The sequence below is a fragment of the Epinephelus moara genome, chromosome 13 (genome assembly GCF_006386435.1).
Source record: "Epinephelus moara isolate mb chromosome 13, YSFRI_EMoa_1.0, whole genome shotgun sequence".
NCBI classification, from domain to species: Eukaryota; Metazoa; Chordata; class Actinopteri; order Perciformes; family Serranidae; genus Epinephelus; species Epinephelus moara.
The window spans coordinates 34,219,964-34,242,347 of NC_065518.1; the positions used below are offsets into that span (position 1 = coordinate 34,219,964).

The window sequence follows — 22,384 nt, forward strand, 5'->3', positions numbered from 1 at the left end:
GGGTTCGTATCGTCCGCTATCCTTGCTTAATTTAGATGCACGCATATTTGCCAAGGTTCTGGCCCTGAGACTGAATAAAGTTATCAGCAAAATCATTCATCCTGATCAGACTGGATTTATTCCTAACCGGCAATCTTTTTTTAATTCGAGGCGTCTCTCTAATGTATTATATACTACACGAAAACCTGAGGAGGACCTAGTTATTGCTGCACTTCATGCAGAAAAAGCGTTTGACCAACTTGAATGGAATTATCTTTTTAGTGTACTTCATAAATTTAATTTAGGTAAAGACTTTATTAAATGGATCCAATTACTTTACAAAAGTCCAAGGGCCAGAATTCTGACAAATCAAATAATATCCCCTGAATTTGTATTATACAGAGGGACACGACAAGGTTGTCCGCTCTCGCCTCTTCTATTCGCACTAGCGATAGAACCATTAGCTGAGAAAATACGAAGTGAACCTCTTATTTATGGTTATGACACAGACACAACACAAAACAAGATTTCTTTATATGCGGATGATATATTACTATACATAAAAAATCCAAAGGTGAGCATTCCACAAGCATTAGAAATCATTACTATTTTTGGAAATTTTTCTGGATACCGTATTAACTGGAATAAGAGTGAACTTATGCCTGTCAGATTGCACAACCTAGATATATTAAACACCTTACCTTTTAAAGTGACTCTTAATAAATTCACCTACCTAGGTATTCAGGTTACTAGAAAATTCCACGATTTATTTAAAGAAAATTTTACTACTTTCATTTCTTGATTACAGTCACGTATAAAATACTGGAAGACTCTGCCTCTCTCTCTCATAGGCAGAGTGGATGCAATTAAAATGGTTTGCTTACCCCAATTGCTTTACCTATTTCAAAATCTTCCGATTTATTTAACAAAGGCCTTCTTCTCAAAACTAGATTCCATTATATCCCAATTTCTTTGGAATAACAAACGTCCCAGAATACAAAAAACCCATCTATGTAAATCTATGACAGCGGGAGGCTTAGCTTTACCCAACTTTAACCGTTACTATTGGGCTGTAAACGTCCGTGTATGGATGTACTACTTTCACTCTCCTACTGCCTCACATAAATGGTTGCTATTAGAAAGAGAAGACTGTTCACCATATAATCCAGGGGCCATTCTCTTATCACCTTCCAGACTTCCCAAATCAAAATATCAGGGCAACGAAATGATATCTGCATCAATTTGCATTTGGAAGCAACTAAATAAACATTTCAATCTCAGCTCTCTGGCTTCTCTGATGCCAATTTATGGAAATCCCTCATTTGCGCCATCCACTCTGGATGTCGCCTTTAAAATTTGGGAAAAGTGTGGAATCCAAACATTACTAGATCTGAATATTGATAGGAATTTTGCTTCATTTCAACAACTGGTTGATAAATTTAAACTACCTGGATCCAATTTTTTCAGATATCTTCAGATTAGAGATTATGTTCAGAAGTATATACCATCCTATGACACTATAAGAGACGCTACCTTTAGATCAGTTATCACAATGTCACCATGTACTCTGGTATCAACATTATATATGCTTTTACAGGATGAAAAGGTTGACACATCTCGCATTAGAGAGAAATGGGAAAAAGATCTAAATATCCAGATTACAGAGGAGCAATGGAACCAGAGTTTAAAACAAATTAATCAATGTTCTATCAATGTCAGACACTGTTTAATGCAATTTAAAATAGTACACAGACTACATATTTCCAAATCTAAGATTAATAAATGGTTCCCCTCTGTTTCCTCTCTGTGCGATAAGTGTCAATCTAATGATGCCACTCTTGTACATTCTTACTTAATGTGTCCTAAGATTAATATGTATTGGAGCAACATTCTTGACACAATCTCAAATATTCTGGACTCTAGAATTAAGCTGGAGGCGCAAGCTATTATTTTCAATACCTTAGAAAGATTAAACAATTTCACACCGGCCCATACAATACCTTAGAAAGATTAAACAATTTCACACCGGCCCATAGACAATTTATTAGCTATTGTCTTATATCTGCCAAGAAATGCTTGCTGATGCTATGGAAGGGTAAAGAATGTCCAAATGTCAAAATGTGGCTTAATGATCTTGTCAATATCTCTGAGCTGGAGAGGATTACATATATTAGGAATGATCAGGTGAATTTATTTGATGCAATTTGGCAACCTTTTATTCACTATCTTGAGAGACCAAGTAGCAGAGCTTAACTCTGCTTATAGGTAGTTTCTGTTACTGCTATAAAGTAGATCCTTTGGGTGGTGTAGTAGGGGAGGTGGGGTGTGGGAAATAAATTTATTTATTTATTTACCTATTTTTTATTTATTTATTTTAGTGTATAATTTATCGATGATTTCTTTTCTTTTTCTTTTTTTATTCTCTTTAGTTTTTTCACTATGGTGTTTTTTTTCTGTCAGTTTCGTAATAGAGATTGATGTCCGTGTAAGTTATGTATATCAATTACTGATGGTCTATATTATATTTGTATTTATATTTTAGTAACCTTTATATTTGTAAATTAATTAATGGATTGTGCATACTGGACTTCACTCTCAATAAAATGTTTGAAAACAGAACCACTGGTAATAATGATAAAGGCAATTGGTTAAGTTTATTAATACATATTTAATTACATTTACTAATGATTATTTCAGACAGTTATGGTGGTAGCCTATTGTAGCAAAGCATTTTTTTCCTTTTATCTTCTTTTTTAAAAAAAAATCATTTTATTGAGGAGGATGTGCCCTTCCTCTAAATATATTATAATTACTGCCTAGTATCATCCTTTGTTGCTAAAAATTCTGACTACTAATGACTGAATATGTTTAAGTCCAAAGGGCATTGAATACTGTCTATAAGCACTGTGCAGTTTATGGCTGTGCAGAACCACTATGCACCACTCAATTATAAAGTTATTTTTAGATTCAGTTTCCAGTTTTTGGTGGTCGACCATCAATGTTTTTGAATCTGGACAGATTGGTTTGTGTTCTAACCAAAGTGAATCATGAACTAAATGTAATCACAACATGGGCATAGTTTTGCATGCTAGTGCAAAAAGAATTTAATAAATGAGAGCAGCACACCTTTTAATGCATTTCTCACTGGATCTGTTGATGTGATGGCCATGCTTATCTATTCAGTCTTTTGTGTCAGTTAGCAGCATGATTGTGTTATAAAAGGATCGAGCGCAACTGGTGGTGATGGGTCAAATTCATGTAGGCCTACAAAATATTAATATACACATGCTCATTTGGACAGTGAACTCGCATTGCTTTGAATCATCTTTGATTATCTGTGTTAGGTTGGCATTGTGCTCCACTATGCTTCTTTGTCCACCATGCTGTGGCTGACGTTCACTGCAAGGAACATCTGTAAAGATGTGTCCAAAGACCCACTGCGGGCCCAGAACAGGAATGGGCCAGCCCAGACTCGCACCAAACCAACTGTGCTCAGGTAAGCTGGAAGCACGTATTTATGTGCATAACAGTGCTTAGTTATTTTTGTCTTTGACAACAGCTGCTGCAAGAGGCAGCAAAACATCCTTTCATTTTATAGTTACAGTCTACTAATACAACTCTTCACAGCATGAACAGTGATACATAAGCCTCAAAACCAGCCACAACTCGGATCTGAGCAAGAGTGACTATCCGCTATTGACCAGTCAATGGACTGCAGTGTTCACAGCTCCACCTTTTAGTACCAGATCTGTGTGCTCGGTACCAAAAATGGGCCGGTACAGGGCGGTTCCATTTGTACCATCCACAACTTTTCACAGAGGAAACGGAAAAAATGTGTACCAAACTGAACTGAACTGGACTGTACTGCTTGCTGGAAGCAGGGCTTAAAGTAAACTTAACTGGTGGGTGGTAATTCTATTTTTTGTGTGTGTGTGTGTGTGTGTGTGTGTGTGTGTGTGTGTGTGTGTGTGTGTGTGTGTGTGTGTGTGTGCAGATTTTATCTTGTAAGTGATGGAATCCCTCTCATCATTGTTGGAGTTACAGCAGCNGTGTTGTGTGGTGTGTGTGCAGATTTTATCTTGTAAGTGATGGAATCCCTCTCATCATTGTTGGAGTTACAGCAGCGTTTGGGATGGATAACTATGGCAGCAGGGATGATGCTTTGTAGTAAGTACTCATTATTTCTTAAGAGTCATGTTGTCATTCATTCCTTTGTAACTGAGATACATGTTTCTATCTCTCTGTGTGCCTTCTTTAGTTGCTGGATGGCATGGGAACCCAGCTTGGGAGGTTTCTATGCCCCCATTGGTCTTCTGGTCTTAGTGATGTCTGTGTACTTCTTGTGCACCTACATCCAGCTGAAGCGCCACCCAGAGAGAAAGTACGAACTGCGAGTTCTGAGTGAGGAGCAGCAGCAGTTATCATCCAGTGAGTCAAACCATCACTGCCACACTGACATTGGGGGAGTTTCTGGGCCTGCTGGGGACTGTCCACCGTTTGCAACAGGTGTGTCGGTGCTGGCCAATGAGCACTCATTTAAATCTCAGCTCCGGGCCACAGCCTTCACCCTCTTTCTGTTCCTGGCTACCTGGGCTTTAGGAGCGTTGGCGGTGTCACTGGGACATTTCCTGGATATGATATTCAGCTGCCTGTATGGGGCTTTTTGTGTCACTCTGGGACTCTTCCTTCTCATTCAGCATTGTGCCAAACGGGATGATGTGTGGCACCGCTGGTGGGCCTGTTGCCCGTCCAAGTCCAAATCAGAGGAAGGGAATGGGGACGGACAGAGCCAGAGGCAAGAGGTTCATCAGCCACACTGCCACCTGAGCTCCCCATGCTCAGGCAAGCAGCCTTTACTCTCTCCTCACCTTGTGCAGAGTTCTTACCACAAAATGACACCACCCTCCCAGAGCCCCACACCCAATCACAAAGGTCCGTGCTGCGTGGCTGTCATGAGTCCTGTCACCACAACCCCCATCTCACCTCTTGCTGAGCCAGTGCCCTCACCACGTCCACAGTCGCTCTCTGATGAGCTCCCTCGTCCTGCTCTGCCTCTGCAGAGCTGCCTTAATGACAGAACAAAGTCACGCTCCTTCAACCGCCCACGTCCATGTCTCCAGGACTACCGCTCTCACATGACTTCTACAAGTATGGATGGGAGTGTGCACAGCTCCCACCTGGACAGCCCTCATGCAGTGCACCACCTTGAAGGCTCACCACTGGTTTCCAGCAGCCCACACCCAGACCTCCAGCTTCCCTGCCCCAGCCCTCTCTTGGATAAGCAGCTGGCTTCCTGCCACAGCTTGCAACGCCAGAACTCCTGCCATAGCGTACAAGACTCAATGACTTCCTGTCACAGCCATGCACACAACATGCATGACAGCATTACTTCCTGTCACAGCCTCCTCCTGCCTTCTCATGGGGTCCACACCTGCCAGTGGCACATGTACAGCTCAGCAGATCACTCTTCCACCACAAGCTGCTACGAGAAACCCGAACCCTTCACCTTGCAGTATCAACCAGACCCCGACACATACAGCTGCATGTCAAAGACAACAGAAAAAGAGAAAGATAATCTATCCGTAGAGGTGGAGCAGAAAGGTTTCCCAAGAAATACTCTGCCTCGGCAGCATGGCACTGTGAGCCGGAGAGCCACTATCGGCCGCAACAGAAGCCTGCAGGAAGATGGTCTGTTTGGTTCAGACGCTACAGGAAACATTCGGACTGGCCCTTGGAAGAACGAAACCACCGTATAGTTTTCTTGTACTTGCCATATCTTCCAGCAGCCCTGTACTCAAATTGCTCCGTAAGTGTTTGGGTCTCAATGCCTTCAGCTTTGCCCTTAAACCACAGGTTGAGTTTTCAGTGAGGCCTCATACCCTGATGATCTCTCAGAACCCTTTATAACAAAGTTATCTTTAAGTGTGTTACTAATCACTTTCTATAAGGAATATTCAAACACAAGAGTGGTTCAATTAATGTTGAATTAATATTCTGCTCCAAGCCGTTTAAAGTTGCAATCAGTATTATGTTGCTCTTTAGGGACACAGTGGCTCAGTGGTGAGCAAGGTCTAAGCGAGAAGGCGTTCTAATGTTCTAATGTTGGGTAATTTACCCAAACTCAATGGGCATTATTACAAACGGAGACCTGATCCAGAAGGGACTCAAACAGTCAGTCGCAATCTTAACAGACCCAAAGATTATGCCATCCCCTAAACTTAACGGGTATGAAAGTTGATCACGGCTCATCAATGCTACGTTAACCAGCAATCATGGACGGATTATTAGCCAATAGGCCCCTGAGCACAGATATGCAAAAGGACCCACCACCCCACCTCTCCTAGGTTATGTCTCTTTTTTTTGTAGTTGTTTTGCCACTCTTAAGTTGTACTTGTCATACATCTTTTTGTGGTATTGTCTCCTTTTGTGGTTGTTTTGTTTATGGTCGTTTTGTCTCTTCTTGTAATTGCTTTGTGTCTCTTTGATTTTGATTTTGTGTCTTTTTAATTGCCTGTGTCTCTTTGCAGTCACTTTGACATGATTTTTGATGTCATTTTGAAGTCATTTTGTGTCTGTTTGGTTATTTTTGTCTCTTTGTAGCCATTTTGGGTCACTTTGAGGTAATTTTGTGTCTTTCCTGGTTGTTTTTGTCCCTGTAGTCATTTTGTGTCTTTAGGGTCTGGGCAGCTAAGCTGCCAGGACACTATTGTAATCCAAGGTATTCTTCTTCTTCTTTCTTCTTTCGAGGAAATCATACTTCCCATGGGTGAAAACTCACCAAACTTTGCACAAAGGTCCAGTCTCATGCCAGATATCCTCAGCTGTAAACTCAAGCCAATAGTCCTGATGGTGGCGCTAAGCGTCTAAAGTTCAAAACTTTGAAAATTCATAACAAATCAACCATACGTGCTACAACTTCACAACTTTCATCAAACTGTACTGTACAATACTGAAGAAACCTCTGTACATTTAAACCTATTAAAAATTATGAAGTTTATCACTCTGTTTTTTTTTCAAAAACTGTAAAACTTCTTAAACCTATCTCCTCCCACAATTTTTGCTCAATTGACACCAAACTTGCTACAGAGCATCTTCAGACTGTCCTACAAAAACTATGTTTCTCAGATTTTTGATTTATCAAAAACTGAGTCTACAGTGCATCAACATGTTTGACTGTAAACGGTACTGTAAACATATACATGCAAATTCTTGCTAAATAAATCTTCAATGTTCATGAAAAAATGACAACATTCTAGAGTCATGGTAGATGATGTGTGGCAAATTTCAGAATTTTATCTCAAAAACTGAATTTTTGACAGCATTTTGAATTTTGCTCTAATGTGAACAATTGGAGTCAATGTAAAAATGGCAATTTTAAACATCAGTTTTTCACTTATGGAGCAAATCAATCATTGTTACAAACAAATTACCAACATCTCCATGCTGTCTAGATGCAATATGTGTATTTTCAGATTTTTGTTTCGATAACTGAATTTTTTACAGTGGTTTGAAATCTGCTTTTCCATGCATGGACGGCTGCTAAACCTGCACGTCTGGCTTAGTCAATTTGTGAAGCTACACATGAATTGTCACTGACTAATTAGCTCAATGAGATAGAAATTGATTCTTAGTCTCAGAGGTTGTGAGTTCAAGCCTCAGCTGATGCAAAAGGCAGATTGTGTTGCTTAATTCCTAAATGTCTTCCAATTCTTCTGCTTGTTGCTCAGAATTGCCTAAAAATGCCCGGACCCGACCCATCGCTGCGCAGCAGCTATGATCTTGTGTTTGTTTTGCCCATTTTTGTAGGTATATTGTGTCTCTTTGCAGTTCCTGTCTTTCACTTTGTGGTCTTCTTATGTTGCTTTGTGGTCATTTTGTGACTTTTTGATTGTTTTTGTCACTTTGTGGGCTAACACTTTGGGTCATCTGTGCCTGGTGGGCCTGTTTAGTAATCCACCCATGTCAGCAGTCATTACCAAGCAAGCTGTGACAGCAGCTGTGCTGTGAGATCAGCTATATTGACATTTGAAATGAGTGATGACAGATAAAGATAGGAGCAACAAAAGTTGTCATATTCAAGTACTGCCACAAAGTAGCTGTTATCATGAAACTGAGCAGCAAAAGTGTATTCATTGAAGCACGTGTCTTATGTATATTCAAACAACAGAGCTGTGACTGAGCCGGAGTGCGGATGGATGTGGTGTAAACTGGCTCAAAACTTGTTAACTCAGTGTTTTTCACTCATAGGCTAGACTTTAATATTTTATTTATAATTTGTTTATCGTTCATGAAAAACAAAACCAAAATATCTGAATATTGTTTACAGAACTCACAAACTCCTTAACTAGCAAGTGGGAGATTCTGAAGCTCCTGAGTTCACTGAAAAACTACTCTGCAGAGCACATTAACAGTAGTTTAATGGGTTTGTTTATAGAACTTGAATCTCAGCAGCAATTGAGGAGGATTGACTGGCATTGATACTTAACATCCGCAAACCTCCACTGATATACAGTATTATGCACAGAGGCATTAAAACATCACTGATTGCACCTTTAAATACTTGGATTAATCGTTTAAAAAAAGATCTATATTTGTCAATGTTATTATGTTTCTAATGCCATTGCTAGACACCATCATTCTAAATGTGAGTGGTTACACATGTGAAGACACTTTGGAATCAGTGTGAGCATGTGTGTGTTTTCTATGTGTGCAAAAGTGCATGAGTAGGTACATACAATGTGGTGTGTTTTGTGCTATATGTATTTATTATTATGGATTCACCATTGCAGAATTTTACATTCATGAATATCTTGATAAAGAATTATTAATTTATGAAGTCTATGAAGATTTTCTATGGAGACACTTTATGTATGCTGCCAAATAGACTCTTGTCTGACAAATATTGCACTAGTATGTACTATAGTAACTCACCTGGTGAGATATTGATTCCAAAAAAACTGCAATGTGCTACAAAGCACAAACTTTGCATAGTGCCAAAACGATGTGCCAGCTTTCACTGTGATGAGAAACTACACGCAACTCATTCTCAATGAGTTCGGAGAGATCATATAGTTTGTAGCACCAAACAAACTTGAACTCAGGTTTTTAAAAGATCATCAGCAACCCTTTCAAGTTGTTCCAGAAACTTCCATATCTTTCTCCAGAGAGGTGTCTCATAACGCAGCATTACCAGTTGAGCCAGGCTTATTTTCTGTTTCATGAAGCCACTTTAAATAAGTCTACAACCAGCTGAAACTTTGCCCAATAAAAGCTCCTTTGGTGTTTTTACAAACAGCTGAATAACATGCAGAGGTCTCTTTCTCTCCAAAACAAATGGACCAGGTTTCTTAAAAACACTGAATAAAGCAGTTTCATCTTACAAAATGTTTTTCCGATGCTGCTCGCAGATGGGCTTCTAACTAAAATGGCTTGTTTGGTTTGTGTTGCCTGTTGTAAAACTGATTTCGGCCACAAGCAGCTCAACTGAAAACTACGGCGTTCTAAGTAAAACCAAAACGTTTTCTTCCAGATGAGTTTTAAGTTCTCTAAAACAAGGTACATATAGTGTGGGTTCGCAAGATTTTTGCCGTCTAGCTGGAGGGCTAATGGCTAACTCTGTATAGCTGACATTAACAGTAGATTAGTGCCAATTAAAATACATTTATAGACATGACAGTAATGTTACATAATTTGCTAACACACAATATATATACCTTATGTTTAGAGTACATGGAGAAAGTAAAACTCACCTGGAAGGAAAAAAGAAATGCTTTATGCTGTGGTCACACTACATGATATCAGTCCGATTATAGCCCGACACAGCATCTTACAGTCAGCTTGGATTGTGAAAGACAATGAGTGTCGTATGAGATAATCCATCGTTTCATGTCATGTAGTGTATCATAATAGACGACAACCGGCGCAGTGTCTGGGATGCCTCACTACGTACCAACAGAAAGTGGTTTTCTTTTTGTCATTCCTTACTTCTCCCGTCACAGCCGTCACTTTGACCAATAGAAACAGAGTGATCTGCTGCCGTGGGCAACTGCACAGCAACAACACCCCAGCCTTTTTGATTTTACTACTAGCCATGTCATAGTAGAAAAAGAAAAATTATTGCATAAAACAGCAGAGGCACTTTACCAACCCAGTGAGTACTGCCATTAGCATCAAGCTAGCAAAGATTGTAATTTCTTCATACTGGAGAATATATATAAAAAAATAAAAATTAAATAATAGTGGCGGGGCTTTTACTTACAACAACTGCAGAGGGTACCAGCTTCATTTGAAACAGACTACATTAGTAATGGGCCTTTATTTCTCAATACTTCTGCATTTTTCTATTTTTATTTTTAATCTGCACCCGTTTAATGCATCACGCCATAATTTCAAATTTAACACTTCCTGTATCTGTTTAAAATTAAAAGCCCTATATGGTTTTGGTTGACAGAACCCCTTCATTTTCTAAAAAGGCTTTTATTGTGAAACATTTGCAGGAACTTGTTGTGGAGGATTCAGTGACTTGCATAGTCTGCATGCAGTAAATCAAATGTAGCTCCTGCCATGTGGTGGCACTTACTACAGTAACATTTTGTCTGGAACATGAACAGCCATAGTGACTGAAATTATTGTAATAATAATAAAAATAGGATAAGAATAATGGCATAGAGCATGTCGTGAAAGACGACCAGGGACGACTGATCGTGGACCAACGTTTAGTCTGTCAGCCAAGTCATGGCACAATTTTATGACTCCACAAGCGCCCTATCTGTTGTAGTGACCGTCGGAACAAACAAAAATGTTGTGTAGTCTGAACCCTGCATTAGTCCCATTTAGAACATGGGGTGGTGGTGCACTTCAGCTTCTTGTGGCGAAAATGAGTATTACAACAGCAAACACTTAAAAAATAATCCTGACAAAAAAAAAAAAAAGTCACCTGCCAAACCTTTTTTCTTCCAACTATGTCAGACATGGATTTTTTTAAGAACTCAGAAAAATTATCCTGGCAAAACCTTTTTTTAATCCATAAACTCAAATCATCATCCAAAAACCATCCAATTTTTTTTTTCAAACTTGCCTCTCAGGGCTTCCATAATTCTGTGCCATTAGCCATGTACATGCGAAATGATAACCTCTCATGATCACTTTTACCCATTTGCCAAGTTCCCCACACTGTGCACTCTCACAGCTCACGGCAGACACACAAATCTATTTATTCTAAGTGTGGTAATTTATCTGCAAATTCACAGTAAGCCCTGCTTTTCTTAGCCTTCTTTATGAAACACCTCTCTGGTTCATGGTATTTAGCGGCACATTTGGAACAAGTGAAAGTGCAAATCTTGTGAATTTCACTCATCCTTACATTTTATTCTACTTTTAGGTCATAATCAGGCCTCCATACTGGAACTAGTGTTGATTTAAAGAGGGATGAGTCATATCGCTGTTATTTATTGTAGGTTTAACACAGATGTTCACTTATATGTCACCATATCCCAGTTTGATGTAGGCGTAGGTGTGGTCATCAAATGACACTAACTCTCAGCCTGACGTTGATGACCGTGTACATGTGATGTGTTGTTGTGTCCCAGTGTTGCGACAGCTTTAAGCAGGCCCGGGGGAGGGATCACCTGTTAGTGTTGAAATGACACTGACGGAGTCTGTCCAAACATGAAACCATTTAAATGTGGCATTTTTTTTTCACTTCTATTGTGGATTTTCTCAACAGTGTAAAGAAACAAAGTGACACCTTGTGAGACAAAGGGAGTACCAATATGAGCACTGCGTGTTGTCTGCACTAGAAATAAAGATTTACTGTGATCCACTGCATGAGTCATTGTTCTGTGTCTGTACAGGGCCGTAGCTACAATCCAGGATCCTGAGAGCATGTTCTCTGTAGTTTCTTTTCCAAGGAATTTACCCAAAATCAAGAATAGCAGCAGTGTCTCTTTTCAGAAATCATGATCCGGTCACTCAAGATGATCCACAGACCTTGTTGTGAGCAGTTTCATGTAGGAACTATTTTCTTTCTACTGAACTATCTGCAGGTTAGCACGGTGGTGTAGTGGTTAGCACTTTTGCCTCACAGCAAGAGGGCTCCTGATTCAATCCAAGGAGGAAGCCCTCTGTGCAGAGCCCGCATGCCCCCATCTAACTATAAAGCATGGAATCTCTATTTGTCTGAGTGTACTTTCATATCTCCAAAACCATCCATCCAATCTGCTTCACACTTGGCAGGTGTTTTACTGGGGACCCAAAGATATGCACTGTCAAAGTTGGTGCAGTTTGGGACACACAACACATTCAATATTAATGAACTTAAAGCTATGGTCTATGTTTAGAAAGACAATGCGAAAGATTTGAAAAAAGCATCCCCCCCCCCCCCCACACACACACACACACCCCTCCCTCTGTGCTCCATGATCCATCCCCTCCGAACTCGTGTCCCCCCTCTGAGCCTCCTAACGACGAGGGGATTGGACGGAGGGTAAGAGAGAGAGAGTGCAAATTTGAGCAAGGAGTAACTACCATGCGGACCGGATGGCTGTGATTGGTCAATTTCTTTGCAGGCCTGCAGCCGCCAGAGAGAATGGATTTTTTTGGTTCCTTTTGCTCTTCACATTTTGTAGCTAGCACTATTGGGCCATAACCACCATCTAAATGATGTTAATAATAATGATCAATCTTTCTAAACGTAGACCATAGCTTTAATAAACAAGCGAACAGCACTCTGGGGCTCTGTGCAGCAGTGGGGACAGGGTATCAGGGCTCCATGGAGAGTCGTCTCATGGAGTGTATTTCACTGATGTGTTGAGCATAGTCACCTACGTCCATTGTGTAAGTTTGCCACACTAACTCATAACACTAATAATGGTCCTGACGGCAAAATACCTCCTCTAACTAAACCATGCTGGTAATGTCAAAGCAAGCTAAAAGGTCTAATTGGAGATTAATACTGTACATCTGCTTGGTACATTTCACTGGTGTTTCTGACAGAGACTAACCACAACAGGTGTGTTTTCAGGGGTGGACATAGTGATTTTGGGGCCCTGGACAAACGCCGCCCTAATTAACTACAAAAACTGTAAATACCACATGGTAAAAGTTCCACATTTAAATTTTGTACTTAAAATGAGAAATGAAAAAGAGACATAACAGCACAATGTACTTAAATTGACTTATCGTCTGTTCACAGAGCTTCCATTTCTATTATAACGCTGGATAGTTTAATGAATAATAATGCGTCATATTGTGATTGTTATATTTTATAAATAAAGAATAAATATGTGTTGTAAACATTAACATGTCTCTGTAAATATAGTTATACAACGGTTTCCTCTGATGCAGAAGAACACAGTAAGTGGCATACCATTAAATTCAAGTTTTTTAAGTGCTTTGGGGGCCTTTTGACGTTATATCAGGGTACAGTGAGTCACAAAACTAACAGTATGTTGGGAGCTATTTTAGATTTTGTCTTGAGACAAAATGGTTATTAGTTTTAATTACATTTTAGTCATTTTTATCCTTCATAGTTTTACAAGTTTAAGTCGATGAAAATTCATGCCATTTTAGTCAACTTTCAGTCATTAAGTATTCTATATAGGTTTTTTTTTAAAAGCTTTAAACTAATCCAGTTAGGTTGATTCAGTGGTACGATTGATGCAAATCCAGGTATACTGTGGGATTTTGGGATATCCACACATTATTACTGCATATTCCACTGGGATTATACAAAAAGTTATGAATGAATTTTGAAATGACTATTGACTATATGTTGTGTGCACACATTTCAAAAAAAAGGCAAACTCTCCCTTAAAAATGCAATTTAATTTAATTTAAAAAGCCTTCATGGGGAACCTATTTATCACTGTTTGCGCATGGGAATTTTAAGTGTGAGAAACATCACATTATCTTACATTATTTCCTATTTAAATGGATGTGTTATTGTTGCTTTGATGTCATTTTAAAAAGTTTAAAATTAATTCTTGAGTAATTTTGTTAAATATTTCATGAGTAAAAGTTGTTTTATCAATTGTTATTTGATATTAGTAAATAAAACAAACTAGCTATTGTGCACAGATAGAAATCCAGGTGTGCCTTGAAATTTTGGCTTGCCCTTTGGTGTGCCATAGGCACAAAGTTTGAATACCACTGGACTAATTCATGTATCAGAAATTAGAATCAAGGTGACAGGTTGTGTAAAAATTTCAGTGAGACCATTTTTTTCCTTAAAACTGCAAATAATTTCTACACACTTACAAACTGTTATTTCCCCAGCAGTTTCTGGCAGGTTATGGGGGGTTACAAGCACACACTTACTGATCATCGTTTGAATGTCTCTATTTATGCTCTCAAAAAATCTGACCACAAATAACTCATCGGAGACAACTAGGATTTGTACCCAGGTTCACTGTAAACTCTAACAAATCTTTCAGAGACAGTCCGGCTCTGAGTAGAGTCCTGCGGAGATCAGCTGTGAAGTCCTGCGGCTGGTGGCTGCTTGCTCCGCTCCTCTTCAGCAGCTAACAAGCGGAGCTAACTGCTAACAGTCACTGCTGCAACTAACAAGCTATACAAATCCATTCAGTAGCTCCACCATCCACAGTCAGACACACACGGTTGATTATTTACTGCTGAATTATAGCTCTCAATTCAAACACCAGCTGACGCTGCTCCGGTGTAAGTGTTTTTGCAGGCTTACGAAACATCCAGGCACAGACTATTTACTGGAGTTTACCAGCCTGTCACTCATGCAGCATTTGAAGACAATTACAAGCACAGCAGTTCTTGGCTTTCAGTGCCCGGTAGTCCACCACGAACACTTTCGTCATGTCTCGTCTTGTCAGCGAAAATGAAACATAAATTTCGTATTAGTTTCTGCCATGATTTATTTTTAGCTCGTCATCGTCTTGTTTTTGTTTTTGTTATTTTATTTTATTATTTATTTTATTTTAATCATACTCTTATAAACACTGGTTAACAGGTGAGTTAAATTAAATTAACCCCTGTACTGTTGTCATGAATGTTGAAATTATCTATAGAAACTAAAACTGTTTCTTTTTGTATCAGGCTGTAAACGGTTTATTTCTGCTGTAAAGCTGGGTATTATAACATGGGGGTATATGGGGACTGACTGGTTCTGGAGCCAGCCTCAAGTGGCCGTTCAAAGAACTGTAGTTTTTGGAACTTCCACGTTGGCTTCATTTTTCAGCCCCGGAGGTTGCTGCTTGCTCAGGACCCAAAGAAGCACAGTGACAATTGTGAAGTTGTTTGTAAGGGCGGTTCTTGAGAAAGCTGCAAGTAGCAATACCACAGACTAAGCAATCAGCCCATTCCTAACAGGCATGTTTTCCACTAGTCCTTTCAGTAGCACTCACCATATGTGAGACCTGTTAGTAGTAAGCCTATTGCTGCAAAGTTGAGTGTTGATCATTGTGACTGATAAAAAATCTTCAGTCAGCTCCTGTGTTTGTGTCTCAGCATCTCTGACAATGATAATTCTTCATGTTCAGGTCTCCTCCATCCATCCATCCCATCCCCCACGCAGTGCTCTCGTCCACAGCCACGGGCCACTGGCCTGAACCACTTCAGCAGCAGAGAAGTCAGAAAAATTATGCAGACGTCCCTGATGTGAACATGACCTATTTTGAAGCCCTACAGAAGCCTGCAGACCTGGCTGTCTTCCCGCTGCGTTGGCCTATTGCCTGCACCTGCCTACATGACGTGACAGGCTGTGTACACATAGTTAAATATTCAAGCTCTTTTCATTTGGCTTCACATAACAAGATTCAAACCTAATTATTGCAAATTTACTGCTTCACTGCCTTTCCTCTGGAACCATTTCTGCAGCTTTCAACACATACATCCTTTTGTTTGAACACATTGAATTCCAATTATTTTCCTTATCGGGATATTTATAACACAGCAAAATATTTTAAATTTAAGTGGACATGATACATCATTGTATATTTATTTGATTTGATTTTTTATTTCTGTTTATTCATTTAATTTGTAAGGGTAGATTATTTCATTCCAATTTCAGCCAACTAGGAAGCACTGCATATAATAAAAATATATGTATATAAAATGATGCTTGAATATATCAATGCCTGTGTATAAGGCAAGATAATATGAATGCAAAATCTCCAGTGAGAGCATTGACACAACATTCAGTCATCAGATAACACTAAACACATCACTGATAACAATAGTTAGTATTCTGTGCTTGTGTTACATATTTTTATGCATCACTGTCATTGAACAGTGACTTAAAATTAATTCCAGCTAAAACGATTGATCAAATAGTCAACTGATAAATCATGTTATGATTTATTCATATCACAAGCCTTCAGGTGCATTTTTTAATCCAGTCTCACACTATATTTGTTATATTTTGCCTTAAAGGAGCAGTGTGTAGGATTTATTGGCAGAAATGAAATACTATCCATCATTTTTAAGTTAGCCTTCGCTAGTGTATTATCACCTAAAACTAAGAATTGCAGTGTCTTTGTTACCTTAGAACAAGCCATTATTATCTACCTCGGTGCTGGTCCACAGGGTCCACCATGTTTCACTGCCATGTTTCTACAGTAGCACTGAATCGCCACCAATCAGCTGTTGCTGTCATTTGATGCTGCTATGACAACCATTTCCGTAAGCTGCTTGTCTCCTGCTCTCTCTGCCTGGTTAGCACGAGCTAACAAAACACAACATGATGTCATCCCAACTATCTCAGCTATTTTCTTTCTACCAGCCTCAACTGTATCGCTATGCAGAGGGAAGCATGCAACACAAACTGAGCACCGTCTAGTTACATTAGAAGGCAGACTTTCATGGCTGATATCTCCAACACTCGACAACTCACACCAAAACAATCTAGACGAATAAATAGCACTACAGGTAAGAGGAAAAATATGTATTTCTTGATTTTGGGGTGACCTGTCCCTTTACAGATAAATAAATTATACAACTAATTAGGACAGGTACACAACAAACTGTTTCCAGTGTTTTGCCTGTATTCTATGCATCTTACATTGTCTCAGTTCAGAGATTGTCACAAGAGCTTCTGTTACTCAGTTATTGCAGCCTATTTTTTTCAAAGATATTGTTCCATATTGTGAGTTGCCTGATGGCCTAAACACTGCATTTTCAATAAACTTACACTGTGTCCCAATTCCAAACGACCTGCTAATTCTACACAGCTTTTTAGTACAAGTGCTGTTGATGCATACTCTGAATAAATAAAATAATAAACCTACAATCTACCCTCCAAACTACAAAGTAGGCCCGTGCTAAGTTACAATTAGGCCAAGTGCGTTCTCCTCTCAATTTGTTCTCCTCCTCTCCTCATTTCCTCCTTTCTTTTTTAGTCACATGCTTATTATTAGAATTATCTTCTAAATAAGCTTGAAATATTTTTGAAGAATCTCAGAGAACAGACACATGTAGCTCTGCACTCCTCCTTTGCACTCTTCATGCACAGCCTCAAACTGCATGTCATTTTTGTTTACTTATCAGAGACATGACATTGGAGACATAAACATTATTTCAAATTGAGTTTTGGTTTATAAAGACATGTGGAAGTTGGAGAGAAATTCAACGTTGTCTCTGCTCACACTGGGCAGTTGGTGAACCCGAATCTGACATAGAGCTGGAGGGAGACTGTGATTTTACGCCAGACTAGCTTAAGGCAAACATGTCGTTACCTGGCTTTCCATGACAGCAGGTCAGGGAGATGTGATGCTGCTCGATTTGCCTATATTTACTTTGGTGGCTGTGAAAAGGTAAGTTGAAGAGGGAGGGGCAGGGGCTAGACTCAGATACAGTTGTTGTTGGAATACAACACACTTTTTTTATTGAGAATTGATGTGGGCCAAATTTAAAAACCAAACTCTAAAATTATTACAAGATATATATATATATCTCGCAAAAAGGGCACTCATCTAGTCGGAGGGAAAAGGGGCAGGTGCTCAAGCACCACCTGAGGTCTGTCTGTGCATGTGCCTGCCTGGGAATGAAAACTGGTTTGGCTCAAACAGTATACTATGATGACTAGCATGTACAGTAGTAATAGACTGCGTAGGAAGTCACTTGGTTTTAGTACATTTTAAAAAGCTCTCAGGGAAAGTTTACACATGAAAGGACCATGGTCAGAAATTCTAAATCAACACTGTTGAAGCCAGCAAGACACTGACATACAGTTTTTTTTCTTTTACTGAAATGAAGACATAAAAAGTAAAGTTAACCATGATCAGTAGTTTTCATATCAATAAAATGCAGAGCATATATGATGGCATCTGTGTGCGCCCCGCATAAGATTTCTAGAAAAGTCCTCTTTAAAGAACAATTTACACTCAGCTGATATTTTAACTAGTAAGGTGTAGCTAATAAACAGGCAACTGAGTGTGTATAAGTGCTAACTCCAGCTACATTATAGTAACTTACAATGGATATAAAAGGTCTACACACCCCTGTTAAAGGACCCGGTTTTTGTTTTGTAAAGAAATGAGATTAAGATAAATCATTTCAAAAGTTTTTTTTTCACCCTGAAAACTGACAATCACCTGGTTGCAGAAGTGTGCATACCATTAAACTAATACTTGGTTGAAGCCCTTTTGAATGTATCTCAGCAATAAGCCATTTTGGGTAGGAGACTATCCGCATGCCACATCTTGACTTCACAATATTTGCCACACTTCCTGGCAAAAGCCCTCAACTCTGTCAGATTGCAAGGGCATCTCCTGTGCACACCTCCCTTCAGGTCACCCCCCCAGATTTTCATTTGGATTTAGGTCTGGGCTTTGGCTGGACCATTACAAAAATTTCTTCTGGTAAAGCCATTGTTTTGTTGATCTGGATGTATGTTTTGGGTTAATTGTGCTGAAGCGTGAAATTCCCCTTCATCTTCAGCTTTCTAGCAAACACCTGAAGGTTTTGGGCCAAAACTGAACGATATTTGGAACTGTTCATAGTTCCCTTCACCTTGATTAAAACCCCAGCTCGAGCTGAAGAAAAACAACCCCAAAGCATGACGCTGCCACCACTATGCTTCACTGTGGGTTTGGTGTTCTTTTGGTGATGCAGTGTTGTTTTGGCACCAGACATACCTTTTGGAATTACAGTCAAAAAAATTGACCTTGGTTTCATCAGACCATAGCACATTTTCTCACATGCTTTTGGGAGATTTAATGGGTTTTTTGTTTGTTTGTTTTTTGCTAAATTTAGCAGAGCTTGGATTTTTTTCTTTGTAAGAAAGGCTTCCATCTTGCGACCCTACCCCAAGGTCCAAACATACAAAATACAGGAGATTATTGTCACATGTAGTACACAACCAGTACTTGCCAGAAATTCCTGCAGCTCCTTCAGTGTCGCTGTAGGCCTCTTGGCGGCCTCCCTGACCTGTTTCATCTGTTTTTCATCAATACTGGAGGGACATCCGGTTCTTGGTAGCGTCATTGTTGTTCAATATTTTTTCTACTTGTTGATGACTGACTTCACTGTGCTCCATGGTATATCTAATGCTGTGGAAATTGTTTTGTACCCTTATCCTGATACCTTTCAACGATGAGATCTCACTGATGCTTTGTAAGCTCTTTATAGACCATGGCTTCTGCTAAAAGATACATGTAGGTCAATGTCAGGACTATCCTACTAGGACGGCTGAACTTTATTTGGGGTTAAGCATTTTAACAGGGGTGTGTAGACTTATACATCCACTGTATAAGAGGCACATAATAACAGAAACTGATCTTACAGTCATCTCTTTTTAGTAAATGATACTAGTATATGGTTTCAAGTCAAGCTTACTCATTACTCCAAAGAGGCCAGTTCACTTTCAATAATGCTTTAAGTTTCTGATTTAGGTTCACATGAAACTAAAGTTATGGTATAAAGTGAAAGATTTTTCTGCTGGATAAAATTCAGGAATAGCCTGTAACATTTTGTTCTGTGCTGCCCTCATGTGGATCTTTTCAGCATCATCACCATCAGACATGCAGTAGAAGGACAGGCCTCTTCATTATTTCACCTCTGTACTGAATAAAGCAAATAAATATTAACAGAATGTGTTAACGTCAGATCCAAAAGGAATCTGAATTATTATTATTATTATTATTATTATTATTATTCACAGTTTTCAGCATTGATCCAGAGTGTAAATCTGCAGGTGTCGTCAGAATTCAACAGCAACATGAACCCACCACATTGTTTCCATAAGGTATGTACATTTATTAGAGGAGAGTGAACCACTAAATTGAACAAAAGAATACAGTACACATTGTCAACCTGCCAAACGACATTTGAGGCACTTAGCATGAGGAAAGATTCAGTAAGAGTTGAACGGCCTGCTGGACAGGAACAGTTTACTGTACATGATGAGTTCAGCATTTAAGGGTTCAAACGTAATATGTAATTTGTTGTTGAGTAGAGGGCGAGGGGCAGAAGGCTGAACTGTACAAAGTGTCTTTATATAAAACATGGATTTCAATTTCACTTTTTGTTTTGGGCTCATACAACTGACAAAGTATGCTGATCTAGTAGTGTGTCCCAATGTAACAAGTGGTTTGTAATTATCACAGTGGAGAACTCGTGTGTACAGTCAGACATCCCATCAACACTTGCTTTTAAAATGTTCTGATAAAACCAAATGGTTCTTTGGCCTGGAGCAGTGAAGAAGGAGGACTGTTCTCACACTGTGCATTTCCATCATATATATGAAACCGTTAAGAAACAAACATAAAGCCATCTGAAACAAAATGAATGAAGACCTTGAGTTCATTTGGTGTCTGTATCATCTTAGCTGGGATCAGTTCAAGCTGTCTGTCTGAGGGGGACTGAGCTACAAAATCAACAAGAAAAGTGGGCTGTTAAAACATTTTCATCAGCCCCTTTTATAATCCTATCCCAAAACTGAAAATTGTTATGTCAAGATACAGAAATTCCAGTTTAAATATTGAAAAAAAAATAAAAAAAAATCAACAACTGAACATCCCCCAACATGACTGCAATGACCAAAAAAAAACAAAAAACATTACGAACCTCCGTTACATTGTCTCCTGTTATTTTACCTTACAGTACACTACAGTATGTAAGCAGTATTTATATTGTAGCCCAAAAAACGGTTTAACAAGAAAAATACCAACCACTTGAACACTGAACCTTGTGATGCTGGACATTTTGCAGGCTAAACGTCAAGTCATCATTTTTCCCTCATAAACAAGAACTGTACAGAAATTTGACAATTATTCACTCGCAAATTCACCTTGGATTGTAAAGAAGGGTACATTTTAAATAGCATTTAAGTGAGTTGGGATGTTATTACACCTACACCAAACAGGATGGTTTGTCCTGGATAAGTGATATTACAGCACTGTCTCATGGAAATACATGAAATGCTAGAAATGCATTACGTGGTAGTAGGGATGAAATGTGTTAAAATTACGTGCTGGCAACATGACAACAATGCCAATGCAAAGTCAATGAGGATCTTTTATCATAGTGGATGCAAGAATTAAGTATAAAGAGCAAGGAAGTCCCTGTAGGGCAGCTGGGAGTGGTGGTGGATGGGTCAAACAAACTTTCAAGCAGGAGACCGCTGCTTGTGTCCCCTGTGGGACGAAAAGTCAACATAGTTACGTGACTTTACCGAAAAATGCAAAGCACTTTATGTAGGTAGTTTATGTAACTACCCAAACTAGTTACGTTTTTGTCACTTACATCCCATACATAGTTACCTAAACCAAAACCATGATCTTTCTCCAAACTTAACCAAGTATTTTTTGTTCTCTAGACCTAAGTGTTTTTCTTTCACTAAACCTAACAAAACTGCCACCATTTCAGAATGTTAACCACGTTAATGTGTGCGAAACTGCGACCATTCATAATAGATTTTACACTGGCATTGTTTTCATGTTGCCTGCACATTTTAACACATTTGTTGCCCACCACCACATCATGTGTTAAGAGGTCGTTTCCATTTCAAAACAAATTCTGTCAGACTGTGCTGGACATTTTTACCAAGTTGGCTTTCTGTAGTGGGCTAGGCTGGTTTGATAAAGGAATAGTTCAACATTTCATAAAATTATGCTTTCTTTACAAGAGTGAGTTGAGAAGATGGGAATCAATTTTCAGTATGCGTGTTCCGTATGGATCTTGAGTCAGCACGTGGTTAGCCTAGCTTAACATAAAGACTGGAGACAAGGAAAAACAGCTAGCCTGGCTTTGTCTGAAGATAAAGCATGCTGATCAATGAGGTGCTGGTTGGTGTATTTTTGACTTTGGAGAAGGTCAGGCTAGCTTCAAACCTGTTATGCTAGGCTAACCACATTCTGACTACAGCTCTGTGAAAGTTAACACATACATGTCAATCTCCTGATCTCACTCTCCGGGGGAAAAAAAGGCAGGGAGCGCA

General features: G+C 39.2%; 1 protein-coding gene across 1 annotated transcript in view; it reads left to right on the forward strand.

Moving 5' to 3' along the window:
• adgra1a (adhesion G protein-coupled receptor A1a) overlaps window positions 1-7,640 on the forward strand; it is a 32,770-nt gene extending 25,130 nt beyond the window's left edge. The window contains exons 5-7 of the mRNA XM_050060277.1: window positions 3,324-3,475; window positions 4,051-4,146; window positions 4,238-7,640. Of these exons, the coding sequence (XP_049916234.1) occupies window positions 3,324-3,475; window positions 4,051-4,146; window positions 4,238-5,735 (1,746 nt within the window). The 3' untranslated portion in view covers window positions 5,736-7,640. The remainder of the gene's footprint in view (window positions 1-3,323; window positions 3,476-4,050; window positions 4,147-4,237) is intronic.
• Window positions 7,641-22,384: the final 14,744 nt, after the last annotated feature.